Below are 25,397 nucleotides of genomic sequence, written 5' to 3'. Positions count from 1 at the left end.
CACAGGGAGCCTGCTTCTCCCTCTGCCTGTGTCTCTGCCTCTCTCTGTCTCTCATGAATGAATAAATAAAGTCTTTAAAAAATAAAAAAAATAAATGGTCTTCCCTTTTTATTCACTCAGCCTTTCTGGTCAGGCTTGCTTTCAGGGGCTGGTGGTGGTGAAGTAAAGTCACTGGATTTCAGCTCCTTTGGGTCAAAGAAAGAGAACTTCTGTGTCTAGCTGCTCCACCCATAGACTCATAGGCCTAATGGAAGTGAACACACAGTAGTTCAGAGTTAGGGGGCCCAGGGGAGAAAGCTTCACTTGCTTTTTTCAACTCTAGGATGACTAAAATGTCTTAAGTGAGGAAGAGCCACAAAGCTGCTCAGGGATAATTTAAGCCATGAATGGGAAGTGAAAACATATGCTTAAAAACTGTCCCTCTCTGAGCAGCCTGGGTGGCTCAGCGGTTTAGCGCCGCCTTCAGCCCGGAGTATGATCCTGGGGACCTGGGATCGAGTCCCGCGTTGGGCTCCCTACATGGAGCCTGCTTCTCCCTCTGCCTGTGTCCCTGCCTCTGTCTCTCCTGAATAAATAAATTTTTAAAAATCTTTAAAAAAAAAAAAAAAGAAACAAAAAACCTGTCCTTCTCTTCTTTCCCTTTGACCTTTTGGGTCAGGGACAGGCATATTACTGACACACCACTGGCTATTGCCTGAAACCTGCCAGTCACCCAAAGGGAATAACAGCTTCTAGGAAAGTTCCATTCAGTGCAGCAACTGTGACATATTTACCTTAGTAAAGCCACTGCTTGCTCCCCTCCAGTACCTCTCTCCGGAGGAGATTATCTCGGGTACCCAAAGCTATCCTTGTTAAAAATAACAGGTCGTGGTCAGCAGGCTTGGTAATCCTACCTCGTGTAGTCCTAGGAGGCTGCCCCATCAGTCTTAGCACACAGGGCAGGAATTGCACCACCTCCAGCATGAACCAGCCATGAGAAGTCCCACGGTTTTAGCCATTCTGCTTGGGTGGCAATTGTCTCCTGTTGATTTCTCCTCTCTATGCCCTTTCTGCATCCTTTTCCTGCCACCTCCCAGGGGAATACCCGTCCCCAAACCACAGAGCTGCTTGCATATTAATAATGGACCTTCTTAATATTCCTTTGTGATGGCTGAATCTCTGATGTTGGTATGATTTTTGAAGAATTTGACCGAAATCCAGTTGCTCATTTTATTGTTGGGGAGAGGGAGGAGGACTAGAACTCTGTTGCGGCCTGGGAGAAGATAGTGTATGTCCACAGAAGCGCACCTCATGTGTGTGCATATCCTCAGCGTTGTGTGCAGGCTCACAGAAGGAGCAAAGAGTGGAAAGGAAGCATCTTTCTTGTTTTCTAACATTGCTTCCAAGGTGCCCAACTCCCATAGTAGCAAGCATTTCCTAAGTGGAAAGTGGGGGCAGAGGCCTCTGCCAAGGCCATCAATAACCAGGTGTGAGCTACAGGTCTCCGTGTAATGTGAAGCTTTCCCGTATTTCATTTCTGCACCCAGGGGGCGGCTCTGCAGGATTGCTTACGGAGAGCTCTGTGTCTGGCACCTCTCTCCACAAGGCCCAGGAGCCCAGGGTCCCACGGACCTGCCCAGGAATGCATCACATTATTCTCTGGTGCTGTAATTTGGCTGCAGGAGCAAGGCTGACGGCCTCCCAGGGATGAGAAACATACTCTCCCTGGTGTCCTCCCTTGGGCTTCTGCCCTATGACCACTGAGGGTGTTTAAAAACCTCAGAAAAGACTGAGAGGGAAAAAATCCTGATTATCTCTCTTCTGTTAAGCCATGTAGAAACCAATGTCCTGAGTGGATCTGAGAATTTGGTGAAAGACTTAGGGGTTGGTGTTCTTACTACGGGAGGTGAGAAAAAGGAGAAGAAATTACACTCTGCAGTAGGGAGGAAGAGAAATGAGACCATGAGTGGTCATGAGTCAGACCTACAAGATTTTCTACAAACAGACGTTCAGGGCCAGGCAGTGTTTAATTTTTAAAAAATAATCCCAAGTCCCTGATTTCATTTTTCCAGCATCATTCTAAGAAAGCATATAGGTTTGTGCTATTATTCAAGGCTAGCAATAACAGACATTGGCTCTTATCTGCACGACTAGGTTAAGGCTGGCTTTCTTACTTGTACATGATGGAAACTGGCCACAGGCTGTGCAGCCGAGGTACTTCAGCCATGTGCCTTCTCTATAAGAGTCTAAGACTTTTAAAGGATGGAGATCATGTCTTTGAAATTAACTTTGTATCCAAATAGCACTTTCTGCAATGCATTCTACTAAATATTAAAAGTGTGAAGAAATGAGGACTGACACGAAAGAGTGTCCGAGAGGAGAGGGGCTAGGAGACAGCTGCAAGAGGGACAGACCTCTATTGACCCAGAGAAGGGGTAGGAGAGGGGGTTAGAGGCAGTGAGTGGGTGACAGCAGAACCAAATGGAGCCCTGATTGCACCAAATGCAGCTCTCCTTTTGCTGCTTGTTTCAAATAAATTAGTTTGTTTATTGCAGAATGGATGCCAGTTGTCTAAAGCCAATCAGAATGCAGAGGCAAGCTAAGAAATAAGAGGAAAAATCACTTGTTTGGCCATCATTCCTTCTTGGGACCACATAGCCTCTGTAGTGGGACTCACATGGACCTCTTTTCTCTCACTGTCCACTCCTCTGTTCAAATATCTTACTCTCTGGACAGCTTGTTCTTCTCTTAATCGTTTATAGGAAATTGTAAAACTTGGACCTCTACAAACTAGAATTGGAGGCTAGGAGAAGCACAGAGCAATAATGAGATGCCAGCTCCTTCCACAGGGAAGGAACTGAAAAGGAATAGGTGACAGAACATAGGCAGATTGAACCTGGGTTGAAGTCCCAGAAATGCCTCCCTCTCAATGATGTGGTAAGCCGAGCATTCTTGTGAGAGCAGGGGCTGACCAAGACCTGAGGCTCTACCCAGAGACAGTACCCTTATATAAATTCCATCAGCTCTATTCTTGATTCAGACTTACTATGACCCTCTCACCTTCCCACTACCCCAAGGCTTTCTTCCTCCTCATCCCAGCTCAAGATGTCAGAAGCTCTTCTCTTCCCCTCCTGTTTCCCCCTCCCTAATCCCACCATTGGCTCATCAGTTATCCAGTTGACTCTACTCTGCAAAGAAGACATTCCCCTGGCCTGACTCACTCAGTCCCATTTCTCCACAGGAATCCCCTCACCGCAGACCACAAGGGCCCTGACTAGCTCATGTTTTGTGTTAATAGATGTGAAACCGGAGCAAACCCCTCACCAAAAGAAAAACCACCCTAAACTCTCCCACACAGGTCTCAGCAGGTTACACAAATATTAGTCCTATCATCCAAATAAATCTGCCCCCATGGCCCAGAGCTTGACTCCCCCATCCTTCTGCTGCCTGTGCAGAGTGAAGCTGCTCCACAAACACGTGAGGACCCCAAGGGATGTTGGAGAGGAACTTGGAAAGGAGGAGTGCACCTATATTCAGAATTCCGTGTGTGGGCCCCTTAATCTGCAGCCTGCTGTCAATACTTTACGGTTCTCAATGGAAGATTCCAAGAGAAGTCACGATGGGCTAGACCAGTTAGGGACTTTGGTAAGAGCATCTGTTGGCTGGAATTGGGTTCATAATTAAAACTGAATATGTGGAATAAGTTTATAACCTCGTTTTACAGATGAGACGATAAAGGCTCAGAGAATTTGGGTATCTTGCTCAAAATATCAAAAACAGTAAATCTCACATCTGTGATTTCAATCCAAGTCTGTCATAACTGCAAATTTCTCTGCTACTCTGGTCTTTTAAAATATCACCAGGCAGAGACAGCCATTGTCCAAGTCACAGAAAGATAGGACATCATAGTTTTTGGGACTCTATATCCTCTCCTCTAGCTTACTAACTAAGCCTACCATCTCTGGAGACTCCACTACTGCAAGCTTAATTAGGCAGTGGGTAGTAGCATAGAAGGAATTCCCCTATTAAGCCAAAGATGGAGTGAACAATAATAATCACCAGGACTTGGAGAGTCAGTAAATAAAAATTTGTTGAATAAATGGGGAAAGGCTGCTTTCAAAGCTGTTTACCACTTTGGCCCCAAGCCCCAGCAATTCTTTCCTCTGTAGCCACTGGCTTCCATTCCTAGCTTCAAAGACCAGGATCCTCTCCTAAAAACTGGCCGAGCCAGAGTTCCCAACCTGCTTAGTATACACGGATGACTCATGTGGGGCCCTTGAGATCAGGCCGGTTACCCTCTCCCACCCCCCATGAATCCCATACCTTTTTACTGAGGGTTTCCCAAACCTGTCTGACCTCCAGAATAATGCATAGAAACTTAAAAAGAAATAAATCCCAAGGCCTAGGCAAGTTTGCTAAATTATTCTTTCTTAGGAGTGTTCTAAGGTATTCTAATGATATGTTAGGCTAAGAACCACTCCATGCCCCTGGGTTTGAACAGGCAGCAAGTGAGCAAAAGGGAAGTGAGCAACGTGTGCTGTCTGATATAGGTTGAAAAGAGGAGGGAGATTGGAAGAGAAATGTATGTGTGTATAGTTATATAACTTTTTCCCCTACAAAATACAGCAGTTTATAAAACCTATGAGGATGTGAATGGAACCTTGTACACTATGGCTAACTCTTACCTAGCAATCCCAGGCTCTTGATAATGGAAGGTCGTAGCCTAAGAGTTTCTTTTGGGGTACCAGGCAGTCTGCTCAAATTGACCCAGGGAAGAGATGTGGTTTCATCTCTGTCCCGTCTACTCTCAGTCAGGTAGGAACACAAAGAAGCTCTCTCCAGGTACCCTTCCTCTTGCACACACAAGAAGTGTCAGGAAGCCGGTACAAAAGAAAGGAAAAATGAGCCTTGACCATGTGCTTTAGTGCAACTTATATAACTCCAAAGACCCCTACCTCTTCCACTGTCCCTTCTAACCTCTGGAGGGGGCAGTCAGGGAGCCATTCAATTTCTTACATCCCCTGTCAACTCCTTCCTAGGGCTAAGGAACCAGTCAGGACACTAGAGTCCTTCTGGATTATTCTCCAAGTCCTTAAATAGAAACTGTAGCAGCCCAGAGTTGAGGGTAGAGGAAGGTGTGCATGCAAAGATCTTGTGCTTTTGAGTCAGGAGGTTTGAAGTGGAGGGATGAGTGAGGTATTAATATGTTCAGGTCTGGTCCAGCCACTCTGCCTTCTTGGGGGCCTTGCAAGTATGGACGTCCACAGTGTTTCTGCACTCCTTGCACCGCACTGCACAGCACCAGTGGAATTTGCATTCACACTGGGTGACACGGGTGACTCGAGTTGTGTCATATCCTCGGCCACAGCACATGATTTCACAACCATCTGTCCCTTTAGATGTCTTGCTGCAGACTCGGCCCGCAGTGCCTAGGGAACCTGGGTTGGAGAAAAGAGAGAGTGAGAACCAAGTTACCTCTTATGCTCTGGGTTCCCTTACCCACATCCTCATGAGGAAGCCATAAAGAATCTCTTTTCCTGAAAATATGCCCAACTAGCCAAAATAACCATCTTCTTACTTCCTTCTGCACCAGCCTGGCTTCTTCCCACCATTAAGGCTCCCCAAAGACCATTGAGTTCACCTGCAACAGCCCCCCTGCTAATACACAGCTCCATATCTCTTTCAAGACCTGGCCTTAAAATGTTCCTGTTAAAGCTGGGTAAGGGCTTTGTTTGAAGTTGTCCACACTAAAAAGTTAAAAAAACAAAACAAACAAACAAACAAAAAAAACAACTTAGCCTATAATTTATATTTTCCAAGAAGTCTTGCCACAACTCTGATCCAGCTACCATTTGTCAGTATTTCGGTCCGTAGTTGATCTTTTATTAAGTTGTACTATTCAGGGAAGTAGTACAGTATGGCAATTAAAAGCATAGGCCTTATTGTCAGATTGTCCAAGTTTAAATTCCAGCTCTGCCACATCCTAGCTGTGTGATTTCCCAAGGTAGTTCATCTCTCTGGACTTTAGTCTTCTCCTATGAAAATAGGCATAATAGTAGCATCTGACTCAGTGGATTGTTATACCATGACTATAATCTCTGTTCAACTGAGGGAGGTGAACTGATTAGCTTTATTGCCCAGAAGCATATCCCTATGGGATTCCTACAGAATATCCCTTGCCTTGCCCCTTACAGTTAGGAAGCCTTGAAGGGAAAGGATGATGTTCTCTCCCTGCATGGAGAATGCTCAGGACTTCATTCTGACTGATTTTAGCAAAAGAGATCCTGCCAACAGATCATAAAATCATAGAAATTTGGAAGGGGTAGACCCTAGAAAGTACCTACTCTAACCCTTCCGCAGAGATGGGTCAGGGACTGACCTGGGGATTGAGGAAGGGGAACAGAATGACTGATTTTCTCACAGTAGGCTGTGCATTCTACTGCGATATGCAAAGAAAAATGCTAGGACTTAGAACTTCTATATTTGTTTTTTATCTCATAAACTTAAAACCTCTACTTTGTATGTTTTGTAATGTACATATTAGTATCTATCTGTTATAAGTAAATAACCACATTTTGGAGGTACACGCTCCAAGAATTTTTTAACGATAGGAGTTTAAATCCAAAATGTTAGGAAGCCACTTCTCTGGTGTGTAGGCTAACTAGTTGTACTCTTTCTTTTAGTCTCCTAATTCCAAGGACTGGGCTTAAGTCCTTCTCTTGTGTAGCCAAAGCTCTTCTACTTTCTGGAGCTGAGCTGTCCAGTGTAATAGCCACTGACCACATGTGGTCATCCAGATTTAAATTAACTAAAATTAAATACAATTTAAAACTTAGTTTCTCAGTCACACTAGCTATATTTCAAATACTCAATAATACCATGTGGGTAAGTAAGTGGCTACCGTATTGGAAAGCACAGACATAGAACATTTCTGTCATCACAGAAAGTTCAATTGGATAGGACTGCTTTGGAGGGAATTTCTGGCCCCTTCCCTTTGGGGATGACTTACACCCTTTGAATTCCAGGCTCCACTTTGGGTGGACTCCCTTTTGGGATGACTTACACCCTTTGAATTCCAGGCTCCACTTTGGGTTTTATGAGACTTAATTTTATGTCTCTAAGAAAAACTAACACACATATGAACCCATCCTCCCTTGTAACTCCAAAGATCCTTCCCAAAGGTGCATTTTAAGGATGGCAGGATAGGCTTACACCTCGGATGTTATGGAATTATTTCAAGGCATTCAGAGAGTAGTCCTCTGAATCCTGTCACGTGGGGAGAAAACATACCTAGTGGCGGGAAGTCACTGGGAGAATTAGAAGGGCTCTTTTGACCCTTCTCCTAGCACCATCCAAAGGACACAAACTACTTTCTGTGTTACTTGGGTGGAGCCCACCCTGTTTCTGTGCCCAGTTTTGCTCTGAGCCACTTGACTCTCAGGAAGAACAGTGATGGGTGAAAACAAACAGACCTGAAGACAACTGAGTTCTCTGGCTCTCTCTCACCCAAGGCCTGAATGCCAAGTCTACAGAGAAGAGCCTGAGAGCCTGTGACAGTAACAGGGGAAGAACAGTTCTTTTGTGCTGCAGGTTGTTCCTAGTCTAACCTGCCTGAACTAAAATAAGAGCCAAGATGGTAACTTCTCCTCTTTGGGGGTGATAGCATATCAACTGCCAGCATCCCCAAGAATTCCACCACAAATACCTGGAACAGAATAAAAAACAGGTTGCTGCTAGTGATTAGCCCTCCTGGGATCTCCTCTATCCGTGTTCCCCCAACTCCATTTTTGAATCTTCAATGGCAGCACACTGGATAGAGCCTGTCAAGGCCACTAATGGTCTAATCCAGAGCCCATCTTCTTATCTCCAGTCTCCCCTATCCCAAACCATCATTCAGATTAATCTGAGTTCTTAGTTCCCAGAACAGTTGTGTACTTTCCCACCTGCCACTCTGCTTATCTGCCTGGTCTCTGTAGGCTGTCCAGGTCATCCCTACACTTCAAGAAAGAGCTTCTATTCCACATTTTCAAATAAGCTTTTCTTGATTTCTCAAGTCATCTGTCTTTTGCAGTTGCCTTTGTCTCCCTGTTGCATCTCGTTTTTTAGCTAGATCATAAAGAGCCAGAGACTTAGAGCTCCATCACATGCTTTTCCTGTTCAGTCCACTCATTGTTGGCTGTGGAAAATGGGTGACTCGTTTAAACATTCCCTGAATAGCACCTACTATACCCTCAGATGCTGGGGATTTAAAGGAGTGACAGGTGACTTCTCCCCAGCATGGGCAGCCCTGGGACCGGAGGCCTGAGGCATTCATCATCAATCTCATTATAAGGTGTTCATGTAGGGAGGAGACTGACTCCTCCCACAATACTGCTCCCCTAACATTATGATTAACCAGGGGTGCCTGCACCAAGAGCAGGGCTCTTGTATGCATGTCCCTTTCCTTACTCACCTGCAGCCTTGTCCAAGACACAGTAATCTGGGGAGTTGTCAAAGTAGACAAGGTCAGTCCGGGTGGCACGGCGGTAGCCTTGGCGGGCTGCTGTGAAGTTGGCACCATCCTGGGTTGCTGTCACCTGCACAGCACCATCATAGCGCCGCCGCAGGTAGTCACCTGTGCGGCGGAAGTCTGAGAGCGCACGCCAGCAGGTGCGTAGAGTACAGGAGCCACTTACGCCATGGCACTTACACTCGAGCTTCAGAAACCGCCGCACAGCCTGGGTGGTGGGGAAGCAGGTAAGGGAGAGGCAGCCAGTCAGGGCACTTTTCAGTCCTCCCCAGGGCTGAAACCATGAGCGCTCTGACATCTGCTGGATCTGGCCTAGGCTGGACAGGGGGGCCATCGGTTGTTTCCTCTCCCCCTGTCAGATCCCACCCTTTCTTCCTGATCAAATTCAAGAACCTCTTCTTTCAGGGATCCTTCCTGGACCAACAGTGCTTTCCTTTCCATGGTAGCCTGTTTGAACTTCAGAGCCACAGGATAATGCTCATAATTACAGCATGCTGTCACATTCTCCAGTTATCACGTGTTTTTAGGGTTCAAGGTGCCATGCCTTCTACCTCTTTGGCATGCCATTACCCAGCACAGTACATACTAGGCACATCGGAGGTGCTCAGAAATCAGTGAACTGACTAGAACAAGATCTCATCCTCCTCAGTCTTTATGGAGGTGGTTCTTTTCCTTCTTAAAAAGTTATTTCCCCTTGGGATACCTGGGTGGCTCAGCGGTTGAGCGTCTGCCTTCAGCTTAGGTCGTAACCCCGGATTCCCAGGATCGAGTCCTGCATCTGGCTCCAGAAGGGAGGCTGCTTCTCCCTCTGCCTGTGTCTCTGCCTGTCTTTCTAGGTCTCTCATGAATAAGTAAAATAATAAAACCTTTAAAAAAACACAGTTATTTCCCCTCTTTTCTCTACCTTTTCCTTCTTTCCACCTCTGTGAAGACACATTATGCACCTGGTTGAATCTAGACATTCCCAAGCTCCCTTGTATGTACTGTTTCTATCCCATAGGGGCTGGGACCTTTGGAGTGAAGAAGCCATTAGTGCTTCCACCTTCCCATTCAGTCCATGATCACACATACTGGTCACCCCCAGCAGACATGAATGTACATGCATAGACATAAGTACTGACCGTGCGACCACAGCGGTTGTTATGTAAGTTCATGAGGGCCCGGGCATCCTTAAGCCTCTTTTCCTTGGCGTCCACAAAGGCCTTGGCAAAACGAACACCATAGTGGATGTTGTCACTGCAGCCACCCCAGTCAAAATCCCCACGTTGGTCATGGTGTCGGCCACGGGTGTAGGGGTCACAGCTGCACACACTCAGTTCACCCTGGCTACAGGCACGGGTGATAGCATGGACCACCCCTGCTGATGAGATGGCATATACAAATGCTGCTTCCCGGCTACCTGCAGAGAGAAAAGTAGAAGTAGGTTTCAGAAGGGAGGCCCATGTCTGTCACCTTCTTCAGCCCACACAACTCCCGGCTCTGCAGCCTCCTCTCTTCTTGTCTTTCACAGAGCAACTTCTGCACCCCCTTTATTCAAGGCACCCTTCCTTTTCAAGAGCATTCCCCAGAATATCTGACCTCTCCCCCTCGACCCTCACTACTCTCTGTCCACTTCTTTGTACATCTGACCTCTTGGGCTGACCTGTACTCTTGCTTTCTTCCAAACTCTCTGGGTCCATCCATTGAAAAGCTGGACAGTGAGTCATCCCCTCCCACTGAGTGCCAATCCAGGCTCAGCTAAGCCTGCCTCAGTCCACATTCCAGGCCTTTTCAGGCCTGCTCTGCTGGACAGTTCCCCTACAATGGAGACCCCAGCCCAGGGGTCAGCCTGTTTGGGGAGACCTGCTACTTCCCCCGGCCTACTTCCTTCCCTTCCTACTCTTGGGGATTGATGACTCATCACCCCTGGCCCCCAGACACTGCCAGATTCCCATCTTATTCCCTTTCTCCTAGTTTATTGTCTGGCTCCCCTTAGCGTTTTTGCCAAGCCGCCAACTCTCCAAATATTTACATATCACCTTTCTGTTTATCCCTTGCTGCCATTACTGGAGTGTTGGGATGAGGGTAGTGATGGTGGCAGTAAGAAGAGAGCAGCCATTCCTAGTCCTCAGCCTTACACTGGATGGAAACACCCAGGCTGGGCTTGGGGAGGGAAGGGAGAAGGAAGAAGAAAGATGGAAGTGCTAGGAAACCCTGTACCTTTGTGCTGTCCTAGAATACTGGAGTTTAGAGGGGCCCCTGCCTACATCTCTCAGGTACTGAGGGTCTGTTCCCAACTGTATCCTGGGCTCTGCCCTCAACCGTCTGATTATGAGGCAATGTGTAGGAAAGGGGAGGAGGATCATGCCTACCCTACTAACTCACCACCCCAGGCACAGAAAGAGAAGCAGTTGGGGCAGGGTGGAAGAGGCTCCTACTTCTGAGCATGACTCGGCCAAAGACAGTGTGGTCCCGGTCCAGCGTGGTGCAGTTCCAGCGGTGGTGGCGGAACTGGTGCTGACACTCTCGGATCCATTCTCGGGCACCCTCGCCCACTGAGCGCATGATATCTGGGTAACGCTGGCACAGCTGCCGCTGCCGACTCACCAGACCAGGGATGTTGTCACAGATCACTCGGGCCCCCAGTGCCCCGATGTACCTGCAAGGTAGAGAAGGCCCTGTCAAATGGCCCTGTGTTCTGGTCCTTTTCCTGCCTCAGGAAGGGGATAAGGAGGGGAGAGGTTTGGCATTCAGAACTCAGAGAGGTTCCTTCCCCTCCTCCAACCCACATTCCCCGAGGCCAATGGGTACAGCTTTCCCCACAAGCTCTGGAGAAATGGTTACGCAGCTGCAGAGCGGTCTCTCACCATCACCCGCTCCCCAGCTAAAGGCCAGAGTGACACACACTCTCAGAACACAGGCCAGGCATGTGTCACATACATAGAAGCCATGGGCATGTCACACAAACCCATTGCTTGTTTATTTAATAAACATTAAGAGCCTCAGAGAAAAATAAACTAACAAAACAAGAGTCTGAGACAACACTCTTACACCCACATGTAAGAGGCAAGTCCTGCGGGGCTGATCCATGAAGACATGGTTTGGGGAAAGGAGGATGGAGACAAGGAGGGGCCAGTGGAAAGAGACATACTGGGCAATTATGAGAATGTTTACAGCTCAAGTCAGACCCATGTAGCAAAAAATCCTCACCCCCCAGTCCTGAGGTCTGGGAAGAAAGACCCCACCTCCAGATCTCCTCCATATACCCTTTATTTCAGGTCCCAGGGCCCTTCTTAATTAATGAATGTTTTTTTACAGTCATCCTCCCCAACTTAGAAGGCCTGATGTCCTGGTAAACCTGCATGGGCAGAGGGCTATTGGCTGCGGGAAGCCAAAGCAACATATTCTAATCCCTAGTCTGCCTGATTCAAGCAACTGTAAAATGGTTAATTGGAGTGGGTTACTAAAAATTAGGTGGATTGCTAGAATCATCTCAAATTTCTCAAGGCAATATTTTCTCCTCACTCAAACGCTCTTAGCCCTGGACTCTACCATAAGCCTCAAGAAGAACATTTCAGAGAAGATAGGACTGTATCATCATCACCTTTTCTCCCCACAAGGCCACCAAGTGAGATCTGACCCATTCATCTACTTCTCACTCCCTCGCTGTCTCTCCCAACACCTAGTGCCTTCCTTGGCTTGCTGGGGATTCTCTGTTTTCCTCTCCTAGCACATCAAAGGGATACCTCTCTCCCCTTTGCTGAACAGGTGGGGGTCAAGGAGTACAGTTGCTGCTAAAGGCTGAAAAGATTTTGGTTTGGACTGTGAATGAGCCTGTGGTTTGGGAAAAATTCCAAAAATGGGCCTAGAAGTGGATGAGGAGAACAGAAGGCAGCCAGTGGGGAGAGGGGAAAAGCTGCACTGCCCTGGGTTCCATGTCCCCACCGCCCCCGCCCATATTTGCGCACCCGGCCCTCACCCACAAACTAGGTCATCGCTGGTGACACCAACTCAAACAAACACTAGGAGGCTGATGCTTGCCTCTTCTGGAGCTCATGGCTGATGGGGCCCATCTGTCCCAGGGGAGGGGGAAAGGGCTGGCCCACCACTGACAAATCCCATGGAATCAGTGTCCCCAGCAGTACTGTCCATCAGGGCAATAGCTTCCAGGAACAAACAAAATAAACACCCCAGGCTGGGCCAGGCCGGAAAAGGCCGCCTGACGCACAGCCTGAGTTACACCCACTGCCGCGGTGCTTTGTTTGGAGAATCAAGACCGTTGGAATTGGAGCTGGTCCCTGTCTCACCACCGTTCTGCTTCCCTAGTTCAGCCCAAGTACTGGTCTAAGCAATGGGTGTTTGTTTTTTTTACTGGGGCTTGGAAAAAGGGGGGTTGGATGGGAATGGGAGACCAGTAATCCAGCCCTCATGAGACAGTCTGGAGTAGGGCAGGCCAAAATCTGGCAAAAAGTCCTTCCTGTGGTCTGACTTAAATCCATTCTGCTGCAGCCCACATTGGTCCTTCTTGTTACATCCTCACTGAGCGTGGGAACATCTGTTCAGTATCTAAGACAGGAGAATAATGGTTTCTCTACTACCACCCATACCCCACTAAGTAGCTGCATTAAGTGCCCCACTAAGATTCTGCAGAGCAGAATGCTTGCTTACTGGCCAGTTGTCAGCCCCTTGCCGTTGGTGCGAGGGCCTCCAATAAAACTGAGCCCGAGGCCCCTCTCAATTCAACACATGCCTGCAAAATGCCTACCATGTGCCAAGCACTGAGCTCACCTGTTAGGGCACAAAGATGTTTAAGGCACCCCCAGCTCATTGGCTGGTAAGAGGCAAGATGCCCTTGACTCCAGCTCTGTTTTCACTGCCTTCCCAGCTTCCTGCCCCACAATGCTCTCTTCACCTGCTTCTGACCAATTCACATGCCTTCCTTTGACAGAGTGACTCATACCCTACTCTAGCCCCTTGCTTCTCAAAGTGTGGTCCCTAGAACAGCAGTGTCAGCATCATCTGGGGATCTTGGGCCCCACTCCAGGCCTTTGGAATCAGAATCTGCATTTTTACCAACAACCCCAGGTGATTCAGACACCCTAATCCATGAAGGCAGGGATTTTTGTCTGTTCCGCTTACTTTGGTATCCCCAGAACCTAGAACAGTGTCTGGCACATGGCAGATACTTAGTAACTTTGTTAAATAAACACCTAACCACTCTGATTTACTGCCAACTCTCTTTTCCCCCTAGCCAGCCATAAACTTCTTTTCAATTACAGCTTTACTCCTGTTGATTTGCCAGCCTATTTGCAGATGTTTTATATTTGTGTCTTTTTAATGAGGCCAGGGATCCTCTTTTCATTTCCCCTCTTACAGTCCCCTGGTGTACACAATTCAGCCCAGCCCACACAGGGCTTTAGAATGCAGGGATAAAACTATTACCCTCCCTAAATTTCTCTACACCACAACATTTATATGGTACTTTACAGTTCTTGAAACGTTTTCCTTAACAAAAATCCTACGAGACAGAGATCTCCATTTTTCAGAAGAAACTGAGGTTCACACCCAGCTCTGTCCATCAGGGCTAGTCAGAGAACCAAGGACATCTGACTCCAGAGCCCAAGCTTGTGTTCATCCCACAAGCAAGAGAGCATACAGTGCTTAACCAGGAATAGAGGCAACCTAGCTCCAAAACTGGTGTGCTCCTGGGCAAGTTCCTTACCACTCCCCTCCTAGCCCCCATTGTCTTTATGCGTGAAATGGGGATAAGGATAGTATCTACCTCATGATGCTCCTAAGGTATTTAGCTGTAGGGTCCAGAGCTTAGTAAAGGCTCATTAAATGGCAATCATTGTCAGTAACAGTAATGCCAATTTAATAATACTGCTCTGCTCCTCTCCCTTCGTGAATCTGCAGACATTGTCCTGCTCTTGGGATTCCCTACATCCAGCTCCCTGCAGAATGCAAAATGGAACAGGGCAGCCCATGCGAGGAGCCCCCTATTTCTTGTTCTGTTTTTCACAGAATAAGAAGAGACCATCTGTTTCCTCCTCCAGTGAGAGGTGGGGAGAGGGAAAGAGTGACCAGAGAGTAAGGGAAGGGCTGTGGGGAAGATCAGACTGTTAGCTGGCGATAGTGGTGACCTTCTGCTCTAGAGTGGAACATGGACACACAGTCAACGGGCATCTCTTCCAGGGTTTGGACAGGGTATCAATCTTGCTGGTTTTTTGTTTTTTCCTAAAGGAAAGAGAGATAATCACCTGACCCGTGTGACCTGCCTTTAGAAAGCAGCTTTCCACTTTTATCTCAGAAGTGATGACCACTGAGGCAGGCACCTGGAGCCTACAGCTGTGACAGGTGTGATGCAAGGATATTGAAATGATCTCTGCACTCATTCCCCATCCTGGCTCCATTGCTGCTTTCCTCCCTCTCACAGGGACTGCTGACTCCCTCTGTATCAGTGGCTTGCCCTGTCTCTAGCTCTTCTACCCAGAGCTTTTCCAAGATATTTAATATGAACCATGTGGGGTGAGAGTAGTAGAAGGGAGAAAGGAAAGGAGTGGGAGTAGCCAAGGGGGCAAAATGGGGGCCAGGAGGCACCCTAGTTGGGTCTTCAAGAAGCACTACCAAGATGCTGAAATCAGCAGAGTGACACTTGCTCACCTAAACACCAAGTGGTTCCCAAACTGGTAAGAAGCAATAAGAGTCCCCAAGAACAAAGTGCCATCTGGGATGGATAAAGATGCACAGTGGTCACTTCATCCTCTCTCCATCAGGCCACTGAACACACAAATCCCCAGCCAAAATGAGCCCCTGACAGTTTAGGGTGGCTTTGATCTCACTCTGAACTTTGAAAGGCTTTTCTCCTCATCCCCTCTTCTCTTTCCCTTAGGAAGAATGTTTCAAGCCAGATGTAAGATACAAGCCTCCCTTCTCCCCCATCCAGAACCCCCTCCCTTGCCTTCCCCAACACTGCAGAGATTAAAAAGATCCAAAAGAGAGATTTTTCTGAAACAGGAAAATGGGGGCTGGGGGGTGGGTGTTGTAGATGGAGAGCAACGCATCTTGAAATGATAGGAATCTGCAGCCCTAGCTCGCTTACCCCCTCAACCAGCCACCCCTCAACCCTTCTAGCCCAGATTCCAAGTCTAGAGGAGAAAAGCCACAGGGTGCAAGGGGAGGAGAGACCACTCTGTGTGGTGGGGAGGGTGGGGGGGAGGGGCAGAATCAGGAAAGGAAGGGGCACTGCTGGGTAGGGAGGGGCAAGAGCCCAGTCAGGCCAGTTTGATTGGGGGGGGGGGGTCCATGAAGAGAAAAGATGAGAAGACTGCCTTTCTCTGTCCACCTCCCCCTTCACCCCCATCAACAGAAGGTGGGGGAGGAGGGAGAGCGGCTCTTTCTCCTGAGAGAAAAAGATGAATGCCATCCAGGTCTGGAGGGGGGGTGGGGGGCAGGAGATTGGGGAAAGACCAGGCATCCAGTGGGTTTTTAATGCCTTTTGCCTCATCGGCCCTCTTGTGCAGTGTCTGGAGTCTAAGGCCTGCAAGAAATCTGAGGGGAGGGTCTCAATACTGTGGGACTTCAGAAGCCTCTAGTTCTTGGAGGGGAGAGAGCTGGAAGAGATAGGGTGGTCATCTGGGGAAGAAAAAGGAAGAAGAGAAGGATATCAGGGTTCGAAATAACATCCTCCGCGCTGAGGCTGAAGACAAACGCCTAAATTATGCAAACCCAAGTGTTTTGTTTGTTTTAATTGTGGGAATTAATGGAGTATTTGTGCCTTGATTCCACTTATAAACCTTGTACTGGGTGCTGCAGCCTCACCAAAGCTGAACTGCAGTGCGGGGTGGAGTAGACTAACGGGAGGCTCCTCGCTCTGGCCAGCTGCCCTTTTCTCCCCCCCCCCCCCCCGGGGGGCGACCTTCGCGTTCACCGGGTCCTCTGGACCGCCACCCAAGGCCCCAGTTGGGCGATGAGTTCCTGGGGTCCACCCAGAGAGAAACTTGGAGGATAGCCTTTCCCCTGAGAGGGCTGAGCTGACTCGGAGGGGGCACAGCCATGGGAGTCCGGGAAGCCTCGACCACCGGGCGTCCTCGCCCCAAGTGCCCAGGCCCTCCGCCCCCCCCCCCCCCCCCCCCCCCCCCGGCCCAGCGCACACCTCTCCACCCACCTCCCCCACACACTCTGCAACTTAAGTGACAGTCCTGCTGGGATCGCCTCCCGCTCCGTCGAAGCCAAAGCCAGGTCTCCTGAGCCACCTCCTGGGGTGCCAGGAGCTGCGTATTCCCCCCGGGTGCCCCCGGCCTCTGACCCAGCGCCTCGCCCTCCCCACCCCACAGCCACGCTCACCACCAGGACGTGTCTACACGGGCCGGCAGCGTCAGCAGCAGCAGCAGCAGCAGGCAGGCAAGACCGAGGCGGGAAGAAGCCCGGGCGCCGTCGGGGGCCACGGGGCCTGGCGCGAGCGTGGGCACAGGGGCGCGGGCGCGCCTGGGGGGCAGCTGCGCGGCGTCCTCCGCACCGCCCGGCTCCAGCATAGCTCCCCGAGGACTCCCGCCGCGCGGCCCGGAGGGGCGTGGACGGGGCACCGGCTCGGGGTACTCAGGCTGCGCCTTCCTCCGCCCCCTGGGGGGCCATCGGCCTCGCCGCCGGCCGGGGGCCCCGAGCACCTGGAGTCCCGAAGCCGGGGCGCAGGGTCCCGGAGCGCGGCGCGAGGCACGGGGCCCGCGAGCTCACGGGCGCGCCAAGCTCGGGGTCTGGGGCGCGCTGCCCGGCGTGGGGCGCGGTGTCAGGGGTCGCGGCGCGGAGCGGGCTGCGGGCAGAGTGCGCGGACAGCCCCTCGGCCGCGGGCTCTCATTGGACGGCGCGGGGCGGGGCCGAGGCCGGGGACACGCGGGCCCTGTGGGCGGCTCCGCCCGCGCCGCTCCCCGGCGCCCCGCGGCACCCCCCGCGCTCCCGCTGCCCCGCGCCGCGCCCCCACCTGCTCCCGCGGGGTGACACGGGGCGCGGGGGCGCCCTTGGGAGCCCGCAGCGCCCAGTCCCGGCCGACGCCGCTCCACCGGGTCCTAGCGCCCTCACGCAGCCACCGCAACCAGCGTGGGTGCTGGCCGGGAGCCCGGAGGGGGCTGCAGACACGGCCCCGGCCCTCCCGCCCCAGGGACGCGGCTGAGCCGCGGAGGACGCACCCATTTTCTTTGTCCCCTCGCTCTTGCGCTTCTGTGAAATGGGTCGAACTCTGCCTCGGGGAGCGGCGGGAGCATGTCAACTCCCTCTCCGCACTGCCAACGGGGTCGCCTGGGCGGCCGGCTTCAGCGGGAGGCTTCTCCCCGCTGGGGCTTGCTGCTGCCGGGTCCGCCGACGCCCCGCCGCGGCAGCCGCGCAGGGTTCAGACGCGGTTCCCAGCCGCCTGCCCGGGCCGTGCACGGAGACTGGCGGCCCGAGCGGAGGGCGCACGCCTGCGGGCGGACCAGGCCTCCCCGCCCTGACGGCCGTCCCCGTCCCGAGCGGATCGCGGCCTCTTCCCGGCTCCCCCGGTGCCTCGGTCCCTCACCCCGCGGCGGGGCCAGGAGCACGGGAGAACCAGAAACAGCTGGGCGGCTTTCCCCAACCGGAGGCCGGGGGGCGGGGGGCGGGGGGCGGGGGGGGGGCCTGCTGCGAGAGTGCGAGCCCTGGAGCCCTTTCTCCCCTGCGCCTTTTCACCCTTCCTCCTCCCCACGGCTCCAGCGCCCCCTCCGCCACCCACCCCCTGCACACCGCCTCGGGGCGACGTAAATCAGGAGGGGGTGGGGAGGTGCTGGCTGCTGCTGGTGACACTCCTCTGCCCGCACCCACCAGGCAGCTGCCTGGGGTCAGGCAGAACTTTTGGGGTCAGAGTGGCCCTCGCTGAGATGTACAAAAGAAAAAAAATTGTTTTTAAACCCTGGCCTTACAACTTGGAGAATTTGCCTGGGAAATGGCCCTGACCTCCTCCTGAGGCCCTCAGCCTCAGTTTCTCCTGTCCAGCCCCTCATTCCCAGGTGTCTTTTGTGCCTCTCCCCCTGATTTATCTAAACTATAAAGCCTTGGTGTAAACAATGCGCTGGAAACTGCCCACCCTCCTCAACACCAAAATCACTATCTTGCTTGGGGGCAGGAGGGGTGTTAGAGACGCCAGAGTGTGAGTGGACAGGGCACAGCTGGCTTCAGAGATGCTGCAGACATCCAGAGGCAGATGGGGGGAGGGGGGCTCCACAGGACCTTTATCTCCTCTCCCACCTTTCATTCCTTTACCTCACTTTTTTTAAAAAAATATTTTTATTTATTTATTCATGAATAAATTCATTTATTTATTCACTCTGTGTGCCTATGTCTCATACACAGAGACCTCAGAAGAGGGAGAAGCAGGCTCCCTGTGGGGAGCCGGGTGCAGGACTTGATCCCAGGACCCCAGGATCGGGACCGAGCTGAAGGCAGACTCTCAGCCACTGAGCCACCCAGGGGCCCCCTCCTTTACCTCACTTTATGTGGCAGGGGACTGAGTGTATTCATTAATGAAACAAATATTTATTTACTCTCTACCACGTTCCTGACTGTGCTGAGCACAACGGGCACATCAGCAAACGAGCAAAACAATTTCTGCCCTCATGGAGTTTACCTTCTCTTGAGGGAAGATGGACAATACATGGTAAACATCTTAAGTAGAACATACACTGTGTTAGGAAGGGTAAGTACAGTGGGAAAAATCATTCGTTGTAACTAGGATGATCAAGGTAGGCTCATTAAGGCCACGTTCAGGCAAGAAACTTGAGTTGGCCAGGGAACAAGCCAGGTGGATTCTTAGTGAAGAGCATCCCCAGCAGAGGAAATAGCTAACACAGAGACCCTGTGGTGGGTGTGGGCTGGTGTGCAAAAAACTAGCCCAGGGGCCAGCCAGACGGAGCCTGGGAGCTGGGGAGGAGAGGAGTTCAGCTAGGTGTGCCAGGGTGATCCACTGTCCTACGGGGTAGGGGACAGCCATGGAGCGTACGGGCTGGCCTGGAGTTGCATAGGAGTCGGAGAGGATTGAGTTCAAAGACCAAGCAAGGCCAGCATGCAGCCACATCCCTACCTGCCAACCTGCTGACCCTTCTCTCCCCTTCTCTCCTTTCAACTCAGTCTGGGAGGCTCCAGCTGGCCCTTGCATTTGTATTTTCTCAAAAAGAAGCGGACTCTCTGCTGAGTGTCCCTGAGAGGGGCAGGTGAGGGAGGAGTGGGCCCAGGCTCTTTCCTGGCCCGGACCCTCTCCTTGAGCCACTCTCACCTCCTCCCAACTCAGCCCCACCCTGATGCTGAGCAGCAGTCTACAAGGTCTGCAAGCTCTGGCAGCCTCTCCCAGACTCCCCTGTGTGCTTAGGCCTGGGTGTGACGCTGGCCCTGTGTTTATTTCTACATATGGGCCCAAGGTTGTGGGGTGGGCTGGAGATGATCACATCAGCCCTAACTGTGGGTGGACTCACCCACATGGGCCCCAGACTCACTTCTGAGGCCCCTTCTTTGGCTTCAGCTGTCTTCACAGTCAAGTGGGACCGTGTCTTGGCACAACATAGATGCTCAACTACTAAAGCATGTTGCTGAGCTAAGGGGGCCCCCAGAAACATCAGCAGCTCCAAGAGCAAGGGCAGTGGGTGAGGGGACAAGACTTCTCCCCAGTGCTTTAGGCTACCTCTGCTCTAGAGTGGACAACCCAAGAAGGGGCTCTGCTCCTTCATCTTCCCCTCCCTACCCCTTCCCCTCTGAGCCCCCAGGTCCCCAGGAGGAACCCCAGGCTGCAGAAGCCAGCTGACTGCAAGAGCTCCACTCAACCACTTAACAAGAGAACAAATACAGAACCAGAGAAGAGGTTTTCTGGGATCTGCCACTTTGGACTTCAGATCTCAAAATAAACTTCCAGTCTCAAGGTCCTGGACGCTACTGGAGAGTTCAGCTCCTCACGCGAGGGGAGGAGTTACTGACTGGGAAGTCAAGTACTGGTCTGGAGGGAGCTGCATGGAGTCAGGTTGGCACTTATTGAGCACCTGCTGTATGCCCAGCACTGGCCAGAGAATCCTAAATGACTCAGAAGGAAAGAAAGGGTCTTACTCCCCGGTGTTTTCAGGCAAACACAATAAAGCCACCTGAGGGGTGGCACACTAGACTCTGCTCTTCAGGGCTGCGTACTGCAGATTTAGCAGGCAGCGTCAGGGGAGAGCTGAGGATGAATTCCAGACCCCCTCCCCCTGGAGTCCTCTAGAGTCCCTGGGGCCTTCCCAAGGACACTTTCCACCCAGCCAGCAGAGCCAAGTCTCCCTTCTTCCTCAAGGTGGCACCATAGCCTCCTGCCTATGCAAATGAGACTGCCCAAAGAGGGCCCCCCCCCCTCACCCTTGATGTCTAACCTCATACTCTGCTTCCCCATGGGGACTACTTTCACTCTCAACTCTGTGGGGCTGAATGATCTGGAGTTTTTACTGGCCCTTGGATGGGAGTGGAGATGAGCTAAGGGGAGCTGGGGTGGTGTGGGTAAACAGCTCTTACTCTACCCAGGTTGACACCCCCCCCAGGAGGCCCCCCTTCCCCGGGCCCCTTTGGTGATGACCTTCTCTCTTTCCTGGTGGGTGGGAGGTGGTGTGGATGGTAATAAGCAGAGAGAAAGGCCGAGAAGGGGCTGGGGGGAGGTTTGGATGGGAGTCAAGGAATTCCTGAGCCTGCTGCTTGCACAAGAGGCCCTGAGACGCCTTTCCTGAGGTTTCTTTGCAGACCGAGGCAAGTCTTATTTGAAATGGGGCCAGGTTCACACAGGCCCCTCATGCCCCCACCCCATCCCTCCCTCCCCAGCCACCCCATGCAGGTGTCTAGGGAAGACTGAGAGAGCTTGGGAAGAACCCAGGGGCTTTTAAGGGGGGTGGAGCAGGGAATCTATACTTTGTACACAGCCTGACTGGCCTCTCCTTGGTATTTATGAGCTCCCAGGCGAGGCATGGAACGTGTGTCAAAGAGGCCAGGCCAAGAGGGCTTTGGAGGGAAGGAGGATCCTGCCCAAACCAGGGAAGGGGGCTTGATGGGGCAGAGCCAAGACAGGGACCCTCTTCCTCCCAGCTAGTGGCCAAACAGGAGAGTAGATTCTTCCCCCAAGGGGACTGGGAGAAAGGAAAACAGGGCCCTAAGGGAGAACGGGAACCAAGAGGGGAGGCTTGGGGACGCCTGGGGAGGCTGAACCGTGGGGGCGGGGCAAGGGGGTCTGGAGCCTTTTAGCACTTTGGCTGTAATCAGACTGGAGCCAGGCGGTAGGCGGGCTCACAGCCATCCTGGGCGGGTGGCCCAGGTTCTGTGTGAGGCCAGTGGGTGTGCTGCTGGGATTCTGGGTGGTCACTGACCAGCCTAACCCCAAAGGAGAGAGGTTCCCACTTTGCCCCCAGTCACCCTCTCCCAATCAGCCTGTATCAAATAGTCTAAACATTGAACTCTCTTTCTCCATGCCACCTGTCCTGGGTCCTAGAATGTTCTGGAAGTGAGATTTGCTTTCAGTGGACACAAGTCTGCCAAGCCCATCCTATCTGCATCTCTCCCACTCTGTGTCCCTCAGTCCATTCTGCGTCTTGGGCTTCCCTGTCCTCTGTGTGTCTCTCTAGGCCTGCCTCTGGCTTGTATTTCTGTCATGCTGTGTCCATTCCTGTCTTTCTATGTTCATCTCTGTCTTCATTTGTCTCTGTGTCTATGTCTGCCTGACCTTTTATCCTCCATCTGAACCTTTCTTCATCTTTCTCCCTTCATCTTTTCCTCTCTCCATGAATCTATATGACTGTCTCTCTCATCTTTCTTTCACTCTCCATGTCTTTTCTGACTCTCTCTGGGTACACGTATGTGTCCCCCCCCCCCCCGCCCGTCTCTTCCCCCTCAGTGTCTCTTTGTTTATGTTTGTCTCTGTTCCTCTCTTTCTCCTGCTCTCTGTCCCATACATCCCACACTTGCCTTGGCTGGCCCTGTGACACAGTATAGAGTGAGTGTACTGGACTGAAGAAATCAGAAAACCAGAGCTCCCCCTCCCCTCAGCCATGCAAACCTTCCGTGGCTCTGAAGATCACTTCTGCACTCCTGGCCTCAGTTTCCTCACTGGCGAAACAAGGATGTATATCTAGTTCCCTCTGGTGGGGGCGAGGGGACCATTTCTGGCTTTATCCCTCTCTTGTTTCTCACAGCACAACCCATTTAATCTCCAAGGCCTCTGCTTCTCTGCTCACGAAGATGTCCCCCTGGAGTCAGGACAGCAGCATCCTTTGGACTCCAGTGGGAAGGAGTCTTTGATACTGCCAGTCAGCGGGCCCCCCAAGGAAGACTCTTCACTCCTTCACCTCCTTAAACATCAGGGTAGACAAGATCCCTTTCTGGGGCCATGTCTGGCATACAAACCAGATTAGCTCATCTCTCTAATCCTCTTTGTGTTGGGGCCTCTGCCAGGCAGGGACACCCACAGCGCAGAGGGTGTGTGTGTGTGTGTGTGTGTGTGTGTGTGTGTGTGCCTTCTTAGAGAAGGCAAGACCAAGGTTCTCCTCCCTCCTGTACCCCTTCCTGCCTGAAGAGCCCAAATCAGCAGCCCTCACTGTACCAGAAACCTCATCAGGCTTGAGCCAAATCAGGGTTCTCAGAATCCCGGCCTGCCCCACCCCGCGCCTCCGTCTCGGTTTCTACGGCGTCCGCAGGGCTGGAGGAATCATTCCCAGAACCCACCCCTTCCCTATGCATAACCAATGGCATACACGCGAATATTATTCTGTAGTCTAGGAAAAAGGTGCTTCCGTCCCTCCTTGGAAAGCCTGGAAAGCCTGGAGCGTGAGGCGGGGTGCAGGGGACGGGGCAGGGACGCAGTGGGGGCGTAGGCTGTCCCCCGGCTTCACACTCCGAATTGGAGGCCTTCAGCCCCTCGGAAGTTTCATTTGGGGAGGTCTTGGCCGACAAGATCAAAGCATTCCCTCTGCCAAATCATTACCTTATTTTCGAGGCAATTACAGACCTTATTGTATCAATGAGCCGGGTCTCCAGCTGCAGCCGGTTATCGCTGCGGGCCGGGCCGCTCTCGTAGAGGAAGGATCCGGCCGGGCGCTGCCCGCCTGCGGGGCGGGGCGGGGCGGGGGGCGGGAGGAGCGGGGGGGCGGGGAGGGGGTGCAGGAGGGGCGGGGGGGGCGGGAGGAGCGGGGCGGGCCGGGGAGGGGGTGCGGGAGGAGCGGGGCGGGGAGTGAAGGGGGTGCGGGAGGAGCGGGTGAGGGAGCGGGGCGGGGCGGGAGGAGCGGGGCGGGGAGGGGAGGGGGGCGGGAGGAGCAGGGAGGGGAGGGGGTGCAGGAGGAGAGGGTGAGGGAGCGGGGCGGGGCGGGAGGAGCGGGACGGGGAGGGGGTGCGGGAGGAGCGGGGCGGGGCGGGGAGGGGAGGGGGTGCGGGAGGAGCGGGGCGGAGCGGGGAGGGGGTGCGGGAGGAGCGGGGGGCGGGGGGGCGGGAGGAGCAGGGAGGGGATGGGGTGCAGGAGGAGAGGGTGAGGGAGCGGGGCGGGGCGGGAGGAGCGGGACGGGGAGGGGGTGCGGGAGGAGCGGGGCGGGGAGGGGGTGCGGGAGGAGCGGGAGGGGCGGGAGGAGCGGGGCGGGGAGGGGAGGGGGTGCGGGAGGAGCGGGGCGGGGAGGGGGTGCGGGAGGAGCGGGGCGGGGCGGGAGGAGCGGGGCGGGGCGGGGAGGGGGTGCGGGAGGAGCGGGGCGGGGAGGGGGTCCAGGAGGAGCGGGGGGGGGGCGGGAGGAGCGGGGCGGGGCGGGGAGGGGGTGCGGGAGGAGCGGGGCGGGGCGGGGAGGGGGTGCGGGAGGAGCGGGGGGGGGCGGGGGGAGCGGGGCGGGGCGGGGAGGGGGTGCGGGAGGAGCGGGGGGCGCGGGGGGAGCGGGGCGGGGCGGGGAGGGGGTGCGGGAGGAGCGGGGGGGGCGGGGGGAGCGGGGCGGGGCGGGAGCTGTCCCGCCGCAGTCGGCAGACGGTGCAGGTGGAGGCCCGCCCCTCGGAGGACCGCAGAGCCCGGCGGCCTCGGGGGCGCCCGCTGTCTGCTGCCGCGGGAGCACCCCTGTCCCCACGCGCGGGGGGGGGGGGCGAGCCGGCTGAGCCTGAGGGACAGTGAGGCCGGCCTGGCCCGCGGAGGAAAGTGCGGGGCGCCCGGACGCCGCCGTCCCCCGCCCCCCGCCCCCCACCGCTGGCGGCTGGGTGACTGTGGGCCGCGCGCCCCGCAGTGGCCTCTCCCGAAAAGGCGCGGCAGCGTGAGCCTGGTCTGCGTGGGGCGCGTGGTTCGCAGGCGGGGACAGACCCCGAGGACCGAGAGTGCGTGGCACGGAGAAGTGGGTGTCCCCGTGGGGGCAGCGTGCGGCTTCCTCTGCTCCTACCCGGTCTGCAGCCCCCTCCTGCAGACACACGCCCACATGTGCTGTTGGGTCAAGTAAGGGGTCCCTTAGAGCCCCAGTTCTCGAACTTTTCCGTCTCAGATCCTCTTTACACAAAACTTACCGAGGATCCCAAAGACCTCTTATTTATGAGCGTGACAGCTATCCATATTAAAATTTACGAGGAACACAGGAGCCCGCTGGGAGTGCTTCCCGTGGACAAAGTTGCACAGTTGGAGCAACAAAATAGTTTTGGATTATAACCCAAAATATAAATAAATATGCATAGATCTGTACTGACATAAATACGTGAGTAAATAAATACAAGAGGGGCGGCGGTAGAGACGGAAATCCATGCAGAGTTCCAGGTAATTTACGTAGCTACGCCCTAAGTGTGAGCTCCAGGTTGGGATTTCCTGACTAGGGTCCAGAACAGTAAAAGGCAGGGGTGGAGGAGGGGTCGGGAGTAATTTTACGGCGCAGCAAGCTGACAAACCTCAGTCAGGTGATCAAAGTCAGCATCAGCGGTGGTAAGTCATGTT

General features: G+C 53.2%; 2 protein-coding genes across 8 annotated transcripts in view; one reads left to right on the top strand and one right to left on the bottom strand.

The window, feature by feature from the left end:
- The window catches only part of ST7L (suppression of tumorigenicity 7 like), a 141,365-nt gene that overhangs the window by 80,715 nt on the left and 35,253 nt on the right, over positions 1-25,397 (top strand). For 3 of the 5 annotated variants that reach the window (XM_072766493.1, XM_025983324.2, XM_025983325.2), the window contains one exon: positions 3,435-4,619. The exons of the other annotated variants lie outside the window; for them this stretch is intronic. In XM_072766493.1, the coding sequence (XP_072622594.1) occupies positions 3,435-3,539 (105 nt within the window). In that variant the 3' untranslated portion in view covers positions 3,540-4,619. Of the gene's footprint in view, positions 1-3,434; positions 4,620-25,397 lie in introns of those variants that run through there. 5 annotated transcript variants of the gene reach the window in all.
- WNT2B (Wnt family member 2B) lies at positions 1,196-23,579 on the bottom strand. Of its 3 annotated transcripts, none has more exons than XM_025983287.2 (5): positions 23,469-23,579; positions 10,906-11,126; positions 9,610-9,887; positions 8,432-8,696; positions 1,196-5,417 (listed from the first exon to the last, which is right to left on the bottom strand). In XM_025983287.2, exons 2-5 carry the CDS (start codon positions 11,030-11,032, stop codon positions 5,188-5,190), a joined length of 900 nt encoding a protein of 299 aa, XP_025839072.1. In that variant the 5' UTR covers positions 11,033-11,126; positions 23,469-23,579; the 3' UTR covers positions 1,196-5,187. The 3 variants fall into 3 exon arrangements, with proteins under 3 accessions (XP_025839072.1, XP_025839073.1, XP_025839071.1); XM_025983288.2 differs by lacking the exon at positions 23,469-23,579 and adding an exon at positions 17,650-18,010; XM_025983286.2 differs by lacking the exon at positions 23,469-23,579 and adding an exon at positions 16,814-17,138.

Source organism: Vulpes vulpes, chromosome 8 (assembly GCF_048418805.1).
Source record: "Vulpes vulpes isolate BD-2025 chromosome 8, VulVul3, whole genome shotgun sequence".
NCBI lineage: Eukaryota > Metazoa > Chordata > Mammalia > Carnivora > Canidae > Vulpes > Vulpes vulpes.
Note: the sequence above shows the minus strand (reverse complement) of the source record. Positions and strands in the feature narration are given on the sequence as shown.

Coding starts and splice junctions, on each gene's coding strand:
- WNT2B (XM_025983286.2), bottom strand. CDS start 17,001: ATGCTGGAGCCGGGCGGTGCGGAGGACGCCGCGCAGCTGCCCCCCAGG. Junction 11,127..16,813: donor CGTGTAGACACGTCCTGGTG/GTGAGCGTGGCT, acceptor TCTACCTTGCAG/GTACATCGGGGCACTGGGGG. Junction 5,418..8,431: donor TGTCTTGGACAAGGCTGCAG/GTGAGTAAGGAA, acceptor TCTCCAACCCAG/GTTCCCTAGGCACTGCGGGC.